Source organism: Aspergillus pseudotamarii, assembly GCF_009193445.1.
Source record: "Aspergillus pseudotamarii strain CBS 117625 unplaced genomic scaffold BDV38scaffold_37, whole genome shotgun sequence".
NCBI lineage: Eukaryota > Fungi > Ascomycota > Eurotiomycetes > Eurotiales > Aspergillaceae > Aspergillus > Aspergillus pseudotamarii.
This window is the reverse complement of record NW_022475051.1, coordinates 259,811-277,794: the sequence shown is the minus strand read 5'-3', so window position 1 is coordinate 277,794 and position 17,984 is coordinate 259,811. Positions and strand designations below refer to the sequence as shown.

Sequence of the window (17,984 nt, the reverse complement as noted above, 5' to 3'; positions counted from 1 at the left end):
ATGCTATTCCATCTCTTTGTATAAGATTATTCACAAGGAGGGATTACTCGATAGGTTGATCCAGAACGATCTGTTTAGAGATATTTACCCGATAAATTGACTATTTTCGAGGCTGTGGCCTCAGTTATTGAAACGGAAATAGTAAACTAGCTACGCCTAATCTAACCACTCCTCTGGCCAAGTACCAAGACAAAATTGGGACTCGCACTAGCTCCTCTGTAGAATGTTAGCGCCCAGGTCTTGTACACGTACAAATGACGACGAGACTTACCAGTTCCCACGCTTCGGCCCCGAGACAGCCTTTGGTACCTTTATCCTCAACGGAAGATACGGCCCCGGCCACAAAGCACGCAGAGATATAGTGCTCATCCGTGCCGTGCGCATCTCGGAAGTATGGGTGTTTCATCAACCTAGTCAGACCTCTTTGCAGTTCCGGCCCTCCTCCATTCTTGCAAATAATATCCTCAAGGGACTGACGAAACTCGATTGTCTTGGGCTCCGGCGGCTGCTCCATAGCGAAATTGTCTTTATACTGCAGCATGTATTTCCATTCCGTCAGATACAGGTTATGCACGCCTCCACCCGACCCGATCAGGAGGTATCGCTCCTCACGCAGATGACGAAGGGCGGCTCCGACGCGAGCGTGGAAGAATGGGTCCCAGTGAGAGTTCTGGGAGATAATTGTGACCGGGGGGCATTTGTCCTTGAACATCCCGATCAGCAGGGGGACCGTGTCGATCATCCAGTTGAAGTTGTGGTCCGGATCTACGTCAAATCCCTTGGCTCGGAGGGTGTCGATGACGCGTTGGCCTGTTGCGAGATCCGGATTCGGCCTGAAGTTTGCCCATAGATCGGGGAGGGTGTTGGAGATAGGCATGATGCTTGGGTTAGGATTCATGGCTACGTGGATCTTATCCTCCAGGCTGTTCCAATGAGCGCCCTAGATAATAATTAGCCAAGAACTGAGGAATGTGATGATGTGTGACCTTGGGTGTGTGTATATTTAAGATTATTATTTCTTACCATGATGATTACACCCTTAGCTCCGTGGCGCAGTGCATCACGGCCCAATGCCTCCCAATAATCCCGGGTTCGTGAATCTGTGCCTAGCATCATCGTTGTTCCATGAGAAAGGAAGAGAACGGGTGCCAGATTCGGTGCTGGTTTTATGAACAAGTTAGTGTATGAAGCCGTATATATAGGGCCCCTTGAATATACGAACTTTTCGATATGTTGATATCATTTGCCATGTTGAGGCCGAGGACACGCAGAACAGCGTATACAAACAGTAATGGTAGGTAAAGTCGTATATACAATCGAAATGGCTTTGGTTGTAGTGAAGATGGAGATAACTTCTTCTTTTCTTTTAACATGGCTAGGAGTGTACTATTCCCTAGAAGCTGATTAGGCTTATGGTGCTTCCTCCACATGCCGTACTATTGATGACGCACTGCCCCAGAGCAGCTGTAAGCCCCAGGTTCAAGGGGGATACAACACACTTCGGTTGCAGAAGACTTACAACTGGCACTCTCAGAGGCACTGGCCCTTTACAGTGTGTATCATTACGATCAAGACAGGTTACGGGCTGGCAAACAAAGCCAACCTGGACGTTCAATGGCCATTTTCATTCACCTTTCCTGCAATTTTCTCTACTTTTCCGTCATCTTGATTCCGGAGGCTTGAACAAATTCTAATCTTATTCCTAAGGAATGGCTACTAAGGAATGGCTACGTTCAAGAACGGGCTGAGAGGCTTTGAAATGACTAGGCCTAGGTACTCCGGGAGCAGTGGTAGCCTGGTAGTAGACTGCTGAAGACAATAAACATGGGCTTTCAAATGGGGACGTACAATCCGAGAAATATGATGATGCATGGGTGTTTCGACCAGATATGTATGATAAAATATAATAACTGATAGAAACCTCAAAGATTTACCACTCTCCAGCTACCTTGTATATGAACTTCGCGTCTGGTCCGTATTTGTGATATCCTAACAATCTGGGGACAGCATATGCACACTAAGACCAGTCCACATGTGAATCAGTATGCATACATCTAGATAGTTCCAGCCTTTGAATACTAACCTGAAGGAGCCGGCATCCACTGAACATATTCCAGAGAAAGAGTCTCATGGGCAAGGGCCCGCCAATATCCACCCACTGCGGATGTATCTGCGGGGGCCGATGAGGAGGCACCCGACGATGGTCAGTCGGCCAATGCGGTGGATTCGTGTTCGGTTCTCTTCCCGTAACAGATGCGTTGGCAGTGAGGTATTCGCTTCTGTGTTCTGTCTCTGCACGAGTGCTCCGTGACGTGTCTGGCGTACGGGTTGCTATGGAAAGTACAGGCTCGGCTTCGGACAGGGATGTTGTGATTGTCGCCATTTTGCTGATTCCACTATCGCCTGTTTTACTAAACGACGTCCTGGTAGAGTGGTTGAAGGGGAAGTTTGTTGCTCGAGGCATTTGTATGTATGCGATTCGGGATGTGGGCACACGGAGATGTGACGAGATGGCGGGACGTTGTTGATCGCTGCAAGCGATTTCTTTACAGTTCAGTAAAGACCTTATCATTACGTAGGCTTGAATTCCAAATACAATAAAATCTTCTGCCTGTGGACGTAATTTCCAATCCCCCCTCCCCATCGCCCCAACCGGTAACGTGTGTGACAGTCATGGAGTCCACAAGCCTTGATCTGGTCCTAACGACCGCGCTAGAAGGTCGAATGAAAGACTTGCGAACACGACAGTGCATACTCAGAGCTCTCCATGCGAAATTGGTTGAGAATGCGGATGATTTGTTAAGGGCTACGGTGGAGGATGATCGAGTCTCTCACGAGGAGGCCCAGGTTATACTTTCCGCTAGTCTCTCAGAACTTCGCGCCCACTATGACAGACTCGACCTGAAGGAAGAGTTGGAGGCGGAGTATAGCATCGCGAGAAAGGAATCGTGCTTGAACAATAGAGTCCCATTTGGCATTGCATACGTGGTTCCCGACGTATATGCGGCAGTGTTCAGCATCATTACGGCTCTCTCCGCGGCCATCACTGCTGGGAATTGTGTCGTTATAGAGGTAAGTTCGTCCCGACGATTGAGTCTGACGGACTAACATGAACATATGAACAGCTCCAGGATAGTCTCCGTCGCTGTCCAAGTGTACTCCGTCACTGTCTTGCAGATCTGCAATATAACGATGCCGTATCAACGGTCGCCAAACGACCTGGACCGGAGTTTTTGCGCCATTGTCTTCTTGTAGACCAAATGATGGAGAACAATTCAGAGCAATCTGAATGCCTTCACTTGTTGGCCTCGACTCCTCAGAGAACAGTGGCCATTGTGGACCGGACAGCGGATGCAAGTGCAGCGGCCAAGGAGATAGTGGCCTCTAGATTCCTATTCCAAGGCCAAGGCCGTTACTCTGTTGACCAGGTTTTTATAAACGAATACGTTATAGAAGCATTTCACATTGCCCTGATGAAAGAGATTGCTGCATCTCTCACAATCAGAGACTCGAAGTTGGAAGCCAATGATCCCCGTGGAACAACTCCGAGACCAAAAGTGGCTTCGGAGAAGCCTGGATTGCCAGTGCTAGAAATACGTGACAGGTAAAATGACAGCCTTCTTCTCAGGCCGACGGCACTTACCCACTCCATCAGGTCCGATACCCTCCTGCACCGCAGGCAGAAAACACTGGGCGTGATTATCCACAAGGTAACTAGCTTGGACGACGCTATCGACACTATCAGTGAGAGCGGTCAACGACTCGGTGCTCTCTATCTCTTTGCAGGCTCCGACGAAGCGAAGTATCTATCCCAATTTATTTCATCGCGAACAACCTTTGTCAATCACATCCCCCCGGAACTGCAAAGTATGTGCTTTCTACATTGATTAAGGCATGATGGCCATCCCCACTCACAGAATATAGTTGGACCTGCCTACCCTGAAGGGTTCGAGACGTCCAGTGCCCTTAGATATACGCGAGAGATGTTTGAGACCCCGAGGCCTGAAAGGGTGGATGATGGCAAGGTTCGACATTCGATGACACTGTGGAATCATATAAAAGATGGCAAATCTCCATTAATCTTGTCTAAGGCTTGTCGCCCACTGAAGCCCACGGGCCAGGGCAAGGCAGGAGCGATGGATTTCTTTTTGCAAGGCATGATATTGAACATGGTCGTGTGTGTCCTGCCCTTGGCCGCTTTATCAGTGGTTGCCACAGGTAAGGGTATTTCATTCCTATACCAGCGGTTCCTCAGCCATTAAGCAAGGTCTATTATGTATTCGCAGGGATACCATGTACAACCCATATCTGCTTCTTATCCACACAATGTGATATCTTCTCAGAAGACTACACCCGAAGTCAAGAAGCCCCCAACTCGAACTATCTACATTGGGCGTAGATAACTCCATTGATTTGATTAGGAAAGTAACTTTGCATAGTTTCAGGTTTGGATGCCTCCGTAGTAGCAAGCAAAACGCATGGACGCGAGTCGGGAAGTGGAGAGAGCACGACTCCACCTCCACAACGCCAACGAAACCCCACAGAATTTGTGGAGCACAGCAAAGGAGAGAGTTGCGCTTCTGCCCTTGTTGTCTTCGAAGGTGTCTGCGAGCTATACCTTGTCGTCGCTATCTGAGTGCTGAAGTCTCATATTTTTGACCATGGCATCATCATCACCTGTGAAAAATTACAAAATAGGGAAACCCGAATCCTACAGCTGTAATATCTGCAGTTCGCAATTCAGCCGCGGTGACCACCTCACTCGTCACTACAGATCACACACGAAACAACGACCTTTTGTCTGTCCAGTGTGCTGCAAGGGATTTGCACGTCGCGATCTCATGACAAGGCATAAGGCCAAGCATGTTCATGGCACACAGTCATCAGCTACTGAATCTTCAACGGATGGATTCAGGTATCGGGTTTCTCAAGCATGTAAACGATGTGCGGCTGCCAAGTTGAAATGCACCGATGAAAAGCCATGTCCACGATGTATCAAGAAATCAGTCCCCTGTGAAACAGTAGATAGTATTCCTATCCCTGGGGCAGCTATCCCTGACGGCATACAGAGCCAAAGCTGTCGAACAGGCGCCGAAGAGCCTGGGCATCATGCCCCCGACAATGATAAAGACACGTGTTCGGATGATGATGCTGTTGGCGATCAGGTGCCAGCGCCGATGCGCCAAGCGGGAGATCAGGCTCCGCTGACGGAACCAATGCTTTTTGACGCACGAAGTGCCGATACGCTTTGGACTATGGCGAGCTTTTTTGATATGGGTGATCAGGCCACTGAACCCGCCTCGACTGGAGACCTAACTGGCGTGCAGTATATGGACTTTTCCTTTCTAGAGGAGATGAATACGGCGAATGAGACAAATATATCGGCCCCTGAGCTACCGAGTAACACACACCCTTCTATTATGCCAATCAGCTCACAGGCGTACATCACCTCATCCGTGGCTCGGGCGTGGGTACCTCTGTCCACTGAAAATGGGAGTATGGAGCGAGCAAACCTAGCTTTGGCCGGTGATATCCACGAGCCACCCACAAAGGGGAATCTTGAGCATGTCTCCCTACAGCTTATCGCTCCTGCTGCTCGAGACCGCATTCTGAATATGGTCTTCACGGCATATCCAGAAAAGACTGGGCAGATTGTTGAAGGTTTCCCCTCCGCTGAGATTCTGTCCAAATTGGTGTACAGATATGTAAGCCAACGTAAGGTCAAGCGTGTTGATGACTTCATTCATCTTCCTACTTTCGATTGGAAGAGCCGACGCCCAGAGCTTCTTGCGGCTATGATCGCGATGGGGTCAATAGATGGCCCCTCCGCTGCTGTGAGGAAATTCGGATATGCACTGCAGGCGACTGTGCGACGTGCCACCATCCAGAGGGTATATCTACATCGGCAATTCCCCTCTAATTATTGCATTGCTGACGAGGCATATCTATAGTACGAGGAAGACCATGCGAAGATGCGAGACATGGACCTCGCTCAGGCATACATGATTCAACAATATATTGGTTTTTTCAGCGGCATATCTCGTAAAATCGGGTTAGCCGAAAGTTGCTCTATGATCACTTCGACTATTATTTCTCAAGCCCGGATGCTCTTGCAGGGCCCCGAAAGGACCGTCGAAGCTGTCCTGGCTACAGACTCTATCGAGCAACTTGATCATATCTGGCGCCGTTGGTGTCAGCAAGAGTCCATTCGCCGCCTCATCTACTATTCCTACTCGTTGGACTCCCAGGTCTCTATCACCCGCAACCTCAACCCCATCCTCCCATACACTGACATGGATTCGTCCCTGCCGTGCCCGGATGCGCTCTGGCACGCTGACTCGCCAGCCTCCTGGAGACAGGAGCTCCTCGAGAAAACAGCAACACAGCCGACATCATTACGGGATTTACTACAGTCACCTCGACTACTCAAGACATGCGCACACTGTTTAGATTCACCGTTCGTGCATCTGGTCTACGTGAGTGGACTCTGGTCAATAATACAGGAATATCGTCGGCTTAGCTGCATTGCTAGTAGCTCTAGCGCCTGGAACAACCTAGTCCTTATGTCTCGGCACAGTGAACTAAAAGCAATGCTGGAGCGATTCGGCAAAGAGAGCACCGCCGTTCGAAGAAAGTCCCCTGAGGTGGATCTGCTCTATAGCTTGGTGTCTATGCACCTACATGTTTCCTTCAAGGATCTCCAACCCATGGGTAGCAGCGGAAAGGGCGAAATATGCAACCATGAGGATCCAGCAGCGAGACAGTACGCACTGGCATGGAGAAAAGATGCGGGCTCGTGGTTCACGATCTGGTTCGCTGGACAGGTCGTACGGGCTGCAAAGGCGTTTCGTCCAGAGACGTTATGTGATGTCTATTCGATTGGGCTTCTGCAGGCCACAGTCGTACTCTGGGTATACGGAAACCTCAGCGACGGCCAGATCGCCCCGTCTCGGGGGCCTCCGATAATTGAGTTAAATGAGACAGATCCGGCGGGGCTGGAGAACTATCTCTGTTACGGGGAGGGTCAGCCGGGGTTGAATGTTTGGTCGCGAGGTTTTGTTCCGCTATCTAATTCACGGTCAATCGTGGAGGCTATTCAAGGTATTATCCAGCGGAACTGGCAGCACGCCTCTTTTCCCTCGGGCACCGATGAAGTCTATCAGGTGCTTAGTGACTTGCAAACGTGCTCCTCGATTCAGGGGTAGGGTGTCATTGAATATCGGGATGTACGCGCTGGTCAAATGAACCCAACATATCCACTCGCAATTTAGGAGAAGTGGCCCGAGTTAGGCTTCGCGGCCTAGGCTATACCTAAATGTCAACACATATGGAGCCAGGGGAGTAATGATGGGCGGGTCTACATGCCAACTCCGTACACAAACATCGCAATACCAAGGGGGGGGGATCTTGTTCAGTCGATGAGAAGCTGCCAGTCGTCTTACATGGCTTGTGAAACACCTACATACACTTAGACACCACAGATGTACACTGTAGAGGCCGGAACTTTCTACGTCACGTAAATTGCGTTGTTAAAAGCTCTTTCTTGGGGGTTTGACGGGTACGGAGAATCGGCATCTCCCCCGGAAGCTGACCAACTGCTGCCCTATTTCGTCAGCAATATGGAATCTTGCTCCATCTGTCACAGAGGTAGCTGTATAGATGCGATCCAGGGCATCTGAGTCGTAGATACAAGATTATGTGAACTTAGGTTTATAGGTACTCTCTCATTGGGCACGTGCTGAGAGAGCAGCCCACCGGCTAAACGGCTGCCCCTCCGAGTTAAACCCTAATCTTATCGATCAGTCCCGCCTTAGTCAGCACCGCATTCGTCACAAAATCTCGCGATCGGCACGCAAGATGCAGGAATTCGTCCATAGTCGAGCGCATTATCATCAATCACCCAATTCAACACGGGAGCCCTCTATTCAACATCAGAATGACTGACTTTATCCTCACTCTCTCCTGCCCCGACCGTCCGGGTATCGTGCACGCCGTGACCGCGTTCCTGGTCCAGCACAACCTGAACATCATTGACTCATCGCAATTCGGCGATCCGACATCGCACCGATTCTTCATGCGCACGCATTTCTCCGCCGACAAGAATGCCACCGAGAAGAGTATCGACGAGCTGCGTGAGGCCTTCGAGCCCACGGCCAAGTCCCTCTCCATGGACTTCCAGCTCGTCCCCGCCACCCAGAAGCCCCGCGTCCTGATCATGGTCTCTAAGATCGGCCACTGCCTCAACGACCTCCTCTTCCGTACCTCGACCGGCCAGCTCGCCATCGATATCCCCCTCATTGTCTCCAACCACCCGGACTTTGCCAGCCTTGCGGCCACCTATAACATCCCTTTCATCCATTTGCCTGTCAACAAGGATACCAAGCCGCAGCAGGAGGCCCGCATCCTGGAGCTCATCAGCGAGCACAACATCGACCTCGTCGTCTTGGCCCGCTACATGCAGGTCCTATCCCCCACCCTGTGCGAGGCCATGTCCGGACGTATCATCAACATCCACCACAGTTTCTTGCCCTCGTTCAAGGGCGCCAAGCCTTACCACCAGGCCTACGACCGCGGTGTCAAGATTATCGGTGCCACCGCACACTTCGTCACCAGCGATCTGGATGAGGGCCCGATCATCGAGCAGAACGTCGTCCGCGTCAACCACGGCATGAGCCCCAAGGAGCTGACCCACGCTGGAAGCAACGTCGAGAGCAACGTGCTGGCATCCGCCGTGAAGTACTTCTCCGAGCGGAGGGTGTTGCTCAACGGACACAAGACTGTGGTGTTCAACTAGATGTTTCATGGATATATGTGTATATATATACCTTACAAGGCTAGGATAGACAAAAAGGGCGGATAAATAAAACACAACCTTCTACAGTCAGGCCAGGTCTAATTTAAAGTTCAATGCCCTCGAAAGGATGATAATCCTCCTCCCTCCCACTGCGTAGCATGTAACGACTCCCCCATCTGTGACGCATCCATTCCCGCGATAACTTCCCTAGAACCTATTAGTAGTAGAATATTCCCACTAATACCCCAAGCAGAATAAGAGAGAACATACTCGTCCGTCCCCAAAACCAAACCCAGGAACACAATCCACCAAAGCATAAAAAACCATAAACCCCCCCTCCACAACCTAAAGCTCCACACAAACCCAATAACAGCAGCAATATGGGCGTAGCAGCCAACGGAAGGAAAGCTGGGAAGATTCATATAACTTGCATAGGTACCTAACGTGCTGATAAGATTGCTCAATGATAACACATATGATTGGGTTTTGCTATGATATCGAAGGAATCATGGAATGCTACATTGAGCTGGATGTTGACCAATCCTGAGCTGAGCACAGCATTAGTGCAGCTATGTTGCATAGCCGAGGTAAGGGAGGCATGCATGGCAGCGTTGACATGCAGAATTAGTTTATTGGAGTGGACAAGGGCGATATCCCTGCCCTCTTCGGCCACACTCCGCCTGCTAGGGTTAAAATATTTAGCCCTCAGCGAGCTGAGGGGCCATCGTATTGTTAAACAATTCATTCATGTAAAATCTATTTCGTGATTATATAACATAACGGAAGCTTTCAATTTCAAGGTCCGTCTTGTTCGACAGACCTTGCATCCGTTCCTCTTCCTCTGTCAACTCGGATGGAGGACCATACGCCGAGTCTCTGCGTTTATTCTCAAAAATATAATAAACGAACAGGCAGATTAAGAAAAAGGCCCCCAGGGCGAGGCCAGAAATGGCAGCCTTCATACCGGTCTAGGCACTAGTTAGCATATGTTTATGCATACGCTATCATGAGAAATAAACTCACAGGGTAATGAGGTTCTTCAGAGTCAAGGAAGAATTGAGGTCCAACAATATTTCCGATACAGTAGGCCACAAACATCAAGGCACTTGTCGTACTCCGCTTAGTGAAGCCGGCCACGTTGGAACTGATGATGCTCAGTGCCAGGGGAATGTTGACTGCAAAGACAGCCCCCAGAGCCAACCCAGTCAACCGACCTTTTTGGTTATCTTCATCTAATTTCCAAACGAGGATCATGCCAATCAATGAGACAGTCGTGTTGATGATCATCATGATGATTCGAGTATTAGGAATGAGGGTGGCGACACCGGCGGAGAGGAACAGGAAGACGATTTGGGCGGCACCGAGAGGCATTTGCATCAGAAGGGACTTAATTTGTGTGAAGCCGAAGCCGCTGATAATAATGGAAGAGAACTGACTCGTCAGTAAGGGTTGAGGAAATTCCAGGAGCTTGAACGACATACACTAGTGACACCTCCGTTGCACAAATTGACGGAGAATGTGTACAAGACAAGAAACCATGTTTGTGGATCACGTATGGCAAGCCATGCCTGGTTCCATTTGAAGTCTCCACCATCCATTACACCTGTCTTGTTCTTAAGGGTCCGTTGCACGGCGATTGTCCGCTCGGTTTTGGTCAAGAAGATCGCTTTCTGTGGAGAGTCGGGTAGGAGGATAACGAGAAAGACCGATATGGCGGCAGTGATGGCACCTAAGAAGAGGAATAGTAACTGCCAACTCGAGATGGCATGAACCTTGATGTTCCCGATACCATAAGCAACGACACCACCGATAACGGTGGAAACACAGTTGCCAAAAAACCATGCAGCTTGACTGTAGGACAGTTAGATTGAGAGTGCCAGATACTCAAGGCTAGTACTGTGCTTACCGTGCAGGCTGCTCCTCGCGCTTGTAGTACATTCCCGTGATTAGAGCAAACCCTGGGGCGATGGCGGCTTCACCGACTCCCAGAAAAAAACGCGCGGCCATCAAACCGCCAAAACTTTTCGCAGCCGCATGGCACATGAGAACCCCTCCCCAGACCAACCTGTAAGATATTAGTGAGGGATGGTGGTAAGTGTAGGTGGGTAGACGAACACCGAGGCGCTGAGATATTTGGCTATGGGAAGACGGACAATAAGGTAGGAGCTTGGCCTAATCACTAGTTAGTGAGCTGGGTGGGCGAACTGGTGTTGCGAACATCATACCAGCTCCACGCAAAGTATCCGAAATAAAAGATCGCTGAGGACCAAGAGTACTCTGTCCCTTGTAGATCCTGGGAAGGTCAGCACCATAGCTCAGACGTGATAACTGATCGTTCATACTAAGTCCTCTCTTAAATTGAACATTGTTGCCTGACTCAAAGCCAGTTTGTCCATATATTGCATCATATAACAGATACCCATTAAGGGGATCAATCTGAATAGTATAAGTTTCTGCGCATGTATTAATCAACATCAATATACTTACATTAAGTCTAGCTTTAGCAACACCTTTCTCTCCTGTTGTGGAGTAACTTCCATCCCCAGCATCTGTCCCAGGTCGACATCTTTGGCAACTGACGCCTGAGGTTCAAGCTTGAAGTCATCTATCTCCGGCATTGTCCCGGGGGGAGCATCGTGGTGCTTTTCCATGGTATCTGTCACTCCAAATTGTCGAGTTTAGTGGAACGAGAAAATATCCTCTCGAGCTATGAGCCCTTTTATGATAGGTATGCAAAGAATCGGTAGCAATTTTCGGGAATTGAATGATTGCTCAACGCGGAAGATCGCACACTATTTCCGCACCTAGAGCATGCTAATCAGACCTAAAATATCCAAGCCTTTTGCACATTCACCAGATAAGTAGGTAATTAGTGAGTCAGGTCATAAAGATAGCGAACTAGACAGATAGGATACACTACGGAATTGACATCTGGATTAGCGTGGCACCCAATACCGTGGATCCATATGAATTCCTGGAGGTATAAAATCCACCGTGAACCCACTTTTAATGCCGCGTAAAATCAACCATTCGCCCCAAACCGCGCCAGCGCCACTGGGGAGATACGAAGTCGGGCTTCGTCGGCAAAGCCACCAATGCCCGTGCCGAGCTCGGCAAATGTCCAACCTAAAGTTGCGAAGGTTATCAACATGCTTCCTTATCGTGTGGACCTACATTACTGGAATCGGCATTCAACAGGCCCTTGTTGCAGCTACCCCGCAAATTCAATCGTGCGGAGAGAATGCCATCTGGAAACCTGAGGTGGTTCACACGAGGACTGGGGCTGTTTTGATATCCACATCCCCACTCTTGGCTTCGGCAAATTGGGGTAGCGACTGGCTGTAATCTGCCGAGGGGGCCAGTGATAATGAAGATAATGATTGTTTTGTTAACACTGATATCATTCATCATACCGTTGGTCATCAAGTTTTCCCCCCTGATAGCCTGCTTATTCTTACCAGATAAGGACAATGATAAACATATCCAATATGTGGGGTGCAGGCGATGGAGCCGACGTGCAGCATGATAGGCAATGGCGTCGGCGATCTATCCTATCAAAGGGTCTTCTGAGGCGTAGCCCCGAACCATCCTTGCAATGAGTCCAGCCGGGGCATAGCCATGCTGTCGAAAGTGTTGTAGACGAATATATTTATAATGGCCTTCGCTAGCGTTCAGTAACTGACAGCTACCCTAGAGTACGCGTACAAATATTACAAATTATCACCATGGCAATCTCACAAACCAAGCCTAGTATTGCGGATGTAAAGGCATCCGTTGATGCGGCGTTAGAGTCGTTACAGACTACCCTAAGAGAATTAAACCGAGAGGTAAGACATATTGTTGTCCCTGGCGTCAGGTATCCACACACAAACGCTCATGGCGTAGATCTGGTCCAATCCAGAAACAGCATATGAAGAGTATAAAGCTCACGATGCGATTTGCGACTTCCTCGAAGCACAAGGCTTTACTGTGACTCGTCATGCATACGGCCTCGACACCTCATTTGAAGCCATCAGTGGCTCTGGTGGACGATTGATCAATTTCAACGCCGAATATGACGCATTGCCCGGCATAGGCCACGCCTGTGGCCATAACCTGATCACAACGAGCAGTGTCGCTGCGTTCTTGGCACTATCTGCTCTCCTGAAGCAGTATGGCATCCCTGGTCGTACTCAGCTGTTGGGCACACCGGCGGAAGAGAATGGCGGTGGAAAGGCCAAATTGATAGATGCTGGGGCCTACAAGGGTGTTGATATCTCCTTGATGGCGTATGCATCCTGTGACTCTCTACTACTTACATTATACTGACTCAGTGTAGGCACGCTGGTCCCCAGAAGCTCTTTCCTGGTGTTGAAGCCACTGGCGTGGGCGGCGTCTTGATGAATGCCCGCAAACAGATTCACTGTGAATTCACTGGAAAGAGTGCCCACGCTGGAGGCAATCCTTGGGAAGGCGTCAATGCCCTCGATGCCCTGGTAACCTCTTACAATAACGTTGCTGTCCTACGGCAACAGCTACAACCGGATGAACGTGTTCATTGTGCATTTTTGGATACGCCCAAGGTAGCCAACGTCATTCCAGCTTATACCAAGGCCTATTGGCAGGTTCGCAGTCCAACACTGAAGGGCTTGAATCGGCTGATGGTCAAGGTACGCAACTGTATTGAGGCAGGTGCATTGGCGACCGGATGTGAAACTAAGATCACGGAGTGCGTAGACCATATTCCAAGCTTTTCGTGCGGCTTAAGCTAATATGTGGAACAGAGATGAGCTGTACACTGACATTAAGCTAAACGACACATTATGTGAACGTTATCAGGCCCACATGGGTAGCTACGATCGAAATGTTCTGAAGAGCCATGAGAAAGTCTTAACTGGGTCATCCGATATTGGTATTAAACACTTCTTACTTTTTCTGGGTTATGTCAATTACTAATGGCTACAATAGGCAATGTTAGTTATATCATGCCCACTCTGCATACCATGTTCGGTATACCGGGACCGGACGGATCGTTCCCTCACCATCCGTCGTTTGCAGCAGCGGCTGGCACTGATGATGCTCATGTTGAGGCAGTGGTTGTGGGCAAATCGTTAGCCATGATCGGATGGGAAATGATCACAGATGAGGCCTTATTCGAACAAGCGAAGGCACAATGGGAAAGGTGTATCCGGGAATAACCCGGATGTATCCCTTTGTTAGTAAATGACGATTATTCGACCTACGACTATTTCGACCCGTTGAGTTTTATTGGAGTAAATTAGGTGACATGAGTGAGAGTAGCATAGCGTCATGCTCACGGCTACATTCAATCGCCTCGGTAGGAATGACGAGAATAATGCTTTGCTGCGATACAAACTTACTACCTGCCACGTAGCATTCATATCAACTAAGTTTATAAGAGCTGGTAAAATTAGGGTAGGGCTTTTATAGAGTAAGACGCTTTAGAATGGCGGGCTTACCAGAACCGACTCACTTCGTTCATAAGCATTCGTTACTATTCAATGATATCAAGAAACATGGGGTAGGAAATTTGACCATTGAACAGTTTGATACGCTGCAGACGGCAACAGCCTCAAGCTCATCAAGGCCTCAATCAGAAAGTAGCATCTCGCCAAGGTATAACCCACCAGGACGAGAAAGAAGACCGGTGCTGCGATGATATCCAAGTCTCCATTCCGAATAAGGTACAGCGCTTTAGATCTCGAGCGTACGCTTTTCCACCATAGAATCCATAGTCCACCCCAGACTGGAACTGTGGTGAGAAAAAGAGCCGACCCTCTCCACAGCCAACTCTCCAACGCGGTTGGAAAATCTGAAGCCCACCCCGCTAGGTGGCACCCGCCGTACAGGATATTGAAGAGCACATGAATCCCTTTCTCGAGGTTTGGTTCGTGGCCAAAGTCAGTACTCCAGCCCCCCCATACCGTCCGAATAGTGAAATTCTCGGAGGTGTGGCGAAGAAGCTTTCGATGACTGGGTTGGATTCCGCGAAACGTATTACATCCTTGACTTTCTAGAAGATGAAGTCCCTGGCAAGCGTCCTCTGCAATGGCGCATAGGATTTGCTCGTCGTTATACCGCTTTGTGCAATTGCGGATGGCATCCGATTGGTAATCATCGAGCAGTTGGTCGATGGGCTTTAACACGGGGGGTTTCGGGGGTGCACCAAAGGTTAAAACTCCTTGTGATGCTTGTATCACGCGCTCCTTCCAGTACTCTATCCTCTCCATTTCATACCGTTCACACTCTTTCTGGAAAAGGTCGCGACTTATATCAGAGAAGTTGAAGAATGCGCCAAGATAATTTGTATCTGGCCCGGCTACCACAACAGACTGCAACAAATTGTAAGGTTTATTAACCCATATTGCATAGACTATTATAGCGCATCCGACATGGATAGCTGTATGTGTCTCTAATGGCGTCACAGGTAAGCCCTGGCATAGTCGTCCCAATACCTGTAAGGCGAACCAAATGATCTGGCCAACGACTATGCTTTTAGCGAAGATATCTGCCTTGCTCCGTTCGGCAACATCTTCTCGACTAAGAGCGGGCAGATGGCCGGTCTTGGCCAATATGGATACCCCTTCGGGTGTCAGAAGGCGACGAATGATGCGCTTTTCAGTCGCAGAGTCCAGGTAATGGGTCTCAATTGCAAAACCGCCCATGACGGCAAACATGGCCTGGTCGTGAAACCAGGGGTCAGTTGTGGGCGGCTGGCCTTGAACAGGATCAGATGTAATATGAGGTAATGGCGCCACTAAGTCTGGATCTGAATATTTCGGGAGCAGAGAATGATCTTGACTTGCGGTCTCCAGGTTCGGAGAGACCTTCATCTTCCATGAGAAGGCTTGTTTTAACCGAAATCTCGCAGGAGGCTGGGAATCGTTTAGTGAGCGTAAGTTAGCATATTATAGCTTGTTTCTCGCAGTTTCCGCGACTCGCTAGATGCATCATAGAGCGACGAGAGACACCACGGAAAACTGCATATCGCTAGGTACTCTACCTCTGATGTGGTCTTTTTTGTTGTCCGCCCTAGGGACCGATTTACTTCAACAAGCAGGTTCTTCGCGCGTCTTCTCTGACCCCATGCGGAAGTGATAATAATCTCTGGAAAGATAATGGCCAGCCCCATTAACCCCAAGCGCTCGAAGAGCGTGGACCAGGCATTATGTACGACAGGGATGTTTGGATGAATGGCAGTCCATACACACAAACCAAGTGTCGCTAGACATGTCCACAGGATATCTAGGGTCCCTCTTGTCTGGGGTCCCAAAGTCCAACCCTGGACTTGAGACATTGGGCATTACGTTTGATCACTGAATTGGTCCTTGTGGTCAGATAACCGGCAACACAAATTATTTAAGGGTAAGAAGGGGTGGGGGGGAAAGGCTTTGGCGGTGACGGTCAGTGACGATCAGCATCTCGTCGCGTCTCGACACGTCCGATTATGAGGGATGTGGGGGGCTTAGGGCACCGATCCAGCCCACCTAATTAAATTTATCGCTGGTCACTCGTAGCGTAAAGCCTCCCAAACTAAGAGTTCACTTTACGCGTTGGTGGGCAAACTGTCCCGGATGACCCAGAAATCCGTGCTGTCTAATGCATTGTATTAACAACAACATAGTCCGCGTTGTGGATTCAGCATATCCGGACAAGAGGCTCAGGTGCCAGGGCCTCAGACGCTCTGTGCATGCTTCCTGCGGCAGAATCTCGTCGACTTCCAGGCATGCAAAATGCTATACAGACCGAATACCCCGTGGACCTGGATCTTTTTTGTTTCCATCTTTATTGAAGCCGTGGTGCTCATCACTCTTGAAGTGTATGCTTTGACGCTTATTACAAAGGCTGAGCATGGAAATTGCTGACCTATGGAACAGGGTAATATATACGAGTCTTCGGAACAATGTTACGCCTATTGCTTTGAGAGTCCCGCCATATAGATCTATACCGTCTTTCTTCGCTCTAGTAACACTTGGGCTGGTATATCAGCTGCTCCTTGTATATGACACATTGGCGCATCAAAACACTATCCAATTGATTGGGTTGGGCATATACTCGGGCGCATTAAGCGTATACAATGGCATTCAGTATAACCAGCTGCGTGGTATAGTAGAGATTCTCACAGCCAATGATGCTGTACCCCAAAATACATGGCCTCTGTTACGGGGTATGATCGTTTCGGTCATCGCTATAACGACATCCTTCACTTTTTGGATCCAATTTAGTGCGTGGAAGTTGTACGAAGAATTTGCCTGGGTTACCCTACGAAAGGTGGAAGCCGATTTACAAATGAGACGGCGGTATTTATGCTTCCAGGCAAGTGACGCCTTTCCGGTGGTTGACATGGCTCTGACTTTTGTCTCCTCATTAGCTGCTATTGTCTGTGCTAAAGTTCGATGGATTTTTCTTCCTTGGGTTTCTACTACAACTCGCGATTATACCTTACAATAAAAGTGGTCCAACTTTTGTTGCAGTAGTGGCCCTTATCCCCATTTCGTGTTGTCTATTGTTTATCACAGCGTGGGTCGTCAGGCACGAGTATCGAGTGGGGACGATTGTTATCTCCGTGAGTGCCCACCTTGCCATTGCCGGTTGACTTCTGCTAATAAGCTCGATCAGGTCTTCCATCTTGCGCTGATAAGCTTCTTCATATACATGTTTACCGCCTTCTATTTGCCCCGTACCTACGTGGAATATCTCCCGGCTCGAAGGACATTAAGCTTTTTCGGGATCATCACCACTGTATTGGCACTAGGTACAGTAGCCATGATATGTCTGTGCTTCCGAAATTTTGGACAAGGGCTTCGTCCGTATGTCTCCGGCGGCGCAAAGGCTAGACTGCTGGGGGAGACCTTTGAGATGCAGCTACGGGAGGGTTACTTGCGAGTTCCGCATGAGGCGACATGATTGGCAACGGGGACTTCTAGTTTTAAGAGCATTCTCAATATATGGGAAGGACATGATCCATTTAATCTGGCTATCATCACACCGCACTATAACTATAGCGAGAGCCGCTGGGCAACGCGGTGCGACTGTATGACCCAGCGGGGGGGGGGCATGTTAGGGCTCGCATCGATAACGCATGCAATCCAACGCTGTTCATGCACATAGATAAGTGCCAAATACGTGCGCAGCAGCTTTTTACAGAAATCAATAGTACTCTAAGAGAAGAACTTGCCACATTTCGGTC

General features: G+C 49.2%; 9 protein-coding genes across 9 annotated transcripts; 5 read left to right on the top strand and 4 right to left on the bottom strand.

Moving 5' to 3' along the window:
* Window positions 1-156: 156 nt before the first annotated feature.
* Window positions 157-1,250, bottom strand: BDV38DRAFT_272381 (DODA-type extradiol aromatic ring-opening family dioxygenase; the record flags this gene model as incomplete). Its single annotated transcript, XM_032057480.1, has 4 exons — window positions 157-207; window positions 272-940; window positions 1,024-1,160; window positions 1,223-1,250. The coding sequence occupies 4 exons, from the start codon at window positions 1,248-1,250 to the stop codon at window positions 157-159; spliced, it is 885 nt and encodes a 294-aa protein (XP_031912175.1).
* Window positions 1,251-1,930: 680 nt separating this feature from the next.
* BDV38DRAFT_284354 (uncharacterized protein) lies at window positions 1,931-2,383 on the bottom strand (the record flags this gene model as incomplete). Its single annotated transcript, XM_032060239.1, has 2 exons — window positions 1,931-2,017; window positions 2,084-2,383. 2 exons carry the CDS (start codon window positions 2,381-2,383, stop codon window positions 1,931-1,933), a joined length of 387 nt encoding a protein of 128 aa, XP_031912174.1.
* Window positions 2,384-2,673: 290 nt separating this feature from the next.
* On the top strand, window positions 2,674-4,262 carry BDV38DRAFT_284353 (Aldehyde/histidinol dehydrogenase; the record flags this gene model as incomplete). The annotated part of the gene is made up of 4 exons (XM_032060238.1): window positions 2,674-3,072; window positions 3,126-3,604; window positions 3,656-3,867; window positions 3,925-4,262. The coding sequence occupies 4 exons, from the start codon at window positions 2,674-2,676 to the stop codon at window positions 4,260-4,262; spliced, it is 1,428 nt and encodes a 475-aa protein (XP_031912173.1).
* A 399-nt stretch (window positions 4,263-4,661) lies between these two features.
* On the top strand, window positions 4,662-7,205 carry BDV38DRAFT_294154 (uncharacterized protein; the record flags this gene model as incomplete). The annotated part of the gene is made up of 4 exons (XM_032062438.1): window positions 4,662-5,021; window positions 5,070-5,134; window positions 5,237-5,891; window positions 5,952-7,205. 4 exons carry the CDS (start codon window positions 4,662-4,664, stop codon window positions 7,203-7,205), a joined length of 2,334 nt encoding a protein of 777 aa, XP_031912172.1.
* Window positions 7,206-7,864: 659 nt separating this feature from the next.
* On the top strand, window positions 7,865-8,884 carry BDV38DRAFT_250624 (formyltetrahydrofolate deformylase). Its single transcript, XM_032054967.1, has one exon. It carries the CDS (start codon window positions 7,937-7,939, stop codon window positions 8,792-8,794), a length of 858 nt encoding a protein of 285 aa, XP_031912171.1. The 5' UTR covers window positions 7,865-7,936; the 3' UTR covers window positions 8,795-8,884.
* Window positions 8,885-9,536: 652 nt separating this feature from the next.
* BDV38DRAFT_294152 (major facilitator superfamily domain-containing protein) lies at window positions 9,537-11,412 on the bottom strand (the record flags this gene model as incomplete). The annotated part of the gene is made up of 8 exons (XM_032062437.1): window positions 9,537-9,762; window positions 9,818-10,225; window positions 10,276-10,645; window positions 10,701-10,859; window positions 10,910-10,966; window positions 11,020-11,087; window positions 11,137-11,230; window positions 11,282-11,412. The coding sequence occupies 8 exons, from the start codon at window positions 11,410-11,412 to the stop codon at window positions 9,562-9,564; spliced, it is 1,488 nt and encodes a 495-aa protein (XP_031912170.1). The 3' UTR covers window positions 9,537-9,561.
* A 1,107-nt stretch (window positions 11,413-12,519) lies between these two features.
* Window positions 12,520-13,971, top strand: BDV38DRAFT_294150 (M20 family metallopeptidase; the record flags this gene model as incomplete). The annotated part of the gene is made up of 5 exons (XM_032062436.1): window positions 12,520-12,621; window positions 12,680-13,062; window positions 13,113-13,502; window positions 13,558-13,685; window positions 13,742-13,971. The coding sequence occupies 5 exons, from the start codon at window positions 12,520-12,522 to the stop codon at window positions 13,969-13,971; spliced, it is 1,233 nt and encodes a 410-aa protein (XP_031912169.1).
* Window positions 13,972-14,301: 330 nt separating this feature from the next.
* BDV38DRAFT_294149 (uncharacterized protein) lies at window positions 14,302-16,091 on the bottom strand (the record flags this gene model as incomplete). The annotated part of the gene is made up of 2 exons (XM_032062435.1): window positions 14,302-15,507; window positions 15,798-16,091. 2 exons carry the CDS (start codon window positions 16,089-16,091, stop codon window positions 14,302-14,304), a joined length of 1,500 nt encoding a protein of 499 aa, XP_031912168.1.
* A 436-nt stretch (window positions 16,092-16,527) lies between these two features.
* Window positions 16,528-17,701, top strand: BDV38DRAFT_272375 (uncharacterized protein; the record flags this gene model as incomplete). Its single annotated transcript, XM_032057479.1, has 4 exons — window positions 16,528-16,613; window positions 16,672-17,110; window positions 17,166-17,360; window positions 17,414-17,701. 4 exons carry the CDS (start codon window positions 16,528-16,530, stop codon window positions 17,699-17,701), a joined length of 1,008 nt encoding a protein of 335 aa, XP_031912167.1.
* Window positions 17,702-17,984: the final 283 nt, after the last annotated feature.

Excerpts from the sequence above, each read along its gene's own strand:
- BDV38DRAFT_250624 (XM_032054967.1), top strand. The coding sequence starts at position 7,937 with ATGACTGACTTTATCCTCACTCTCTCCTGCCCCGACCGTCCGGGTATC.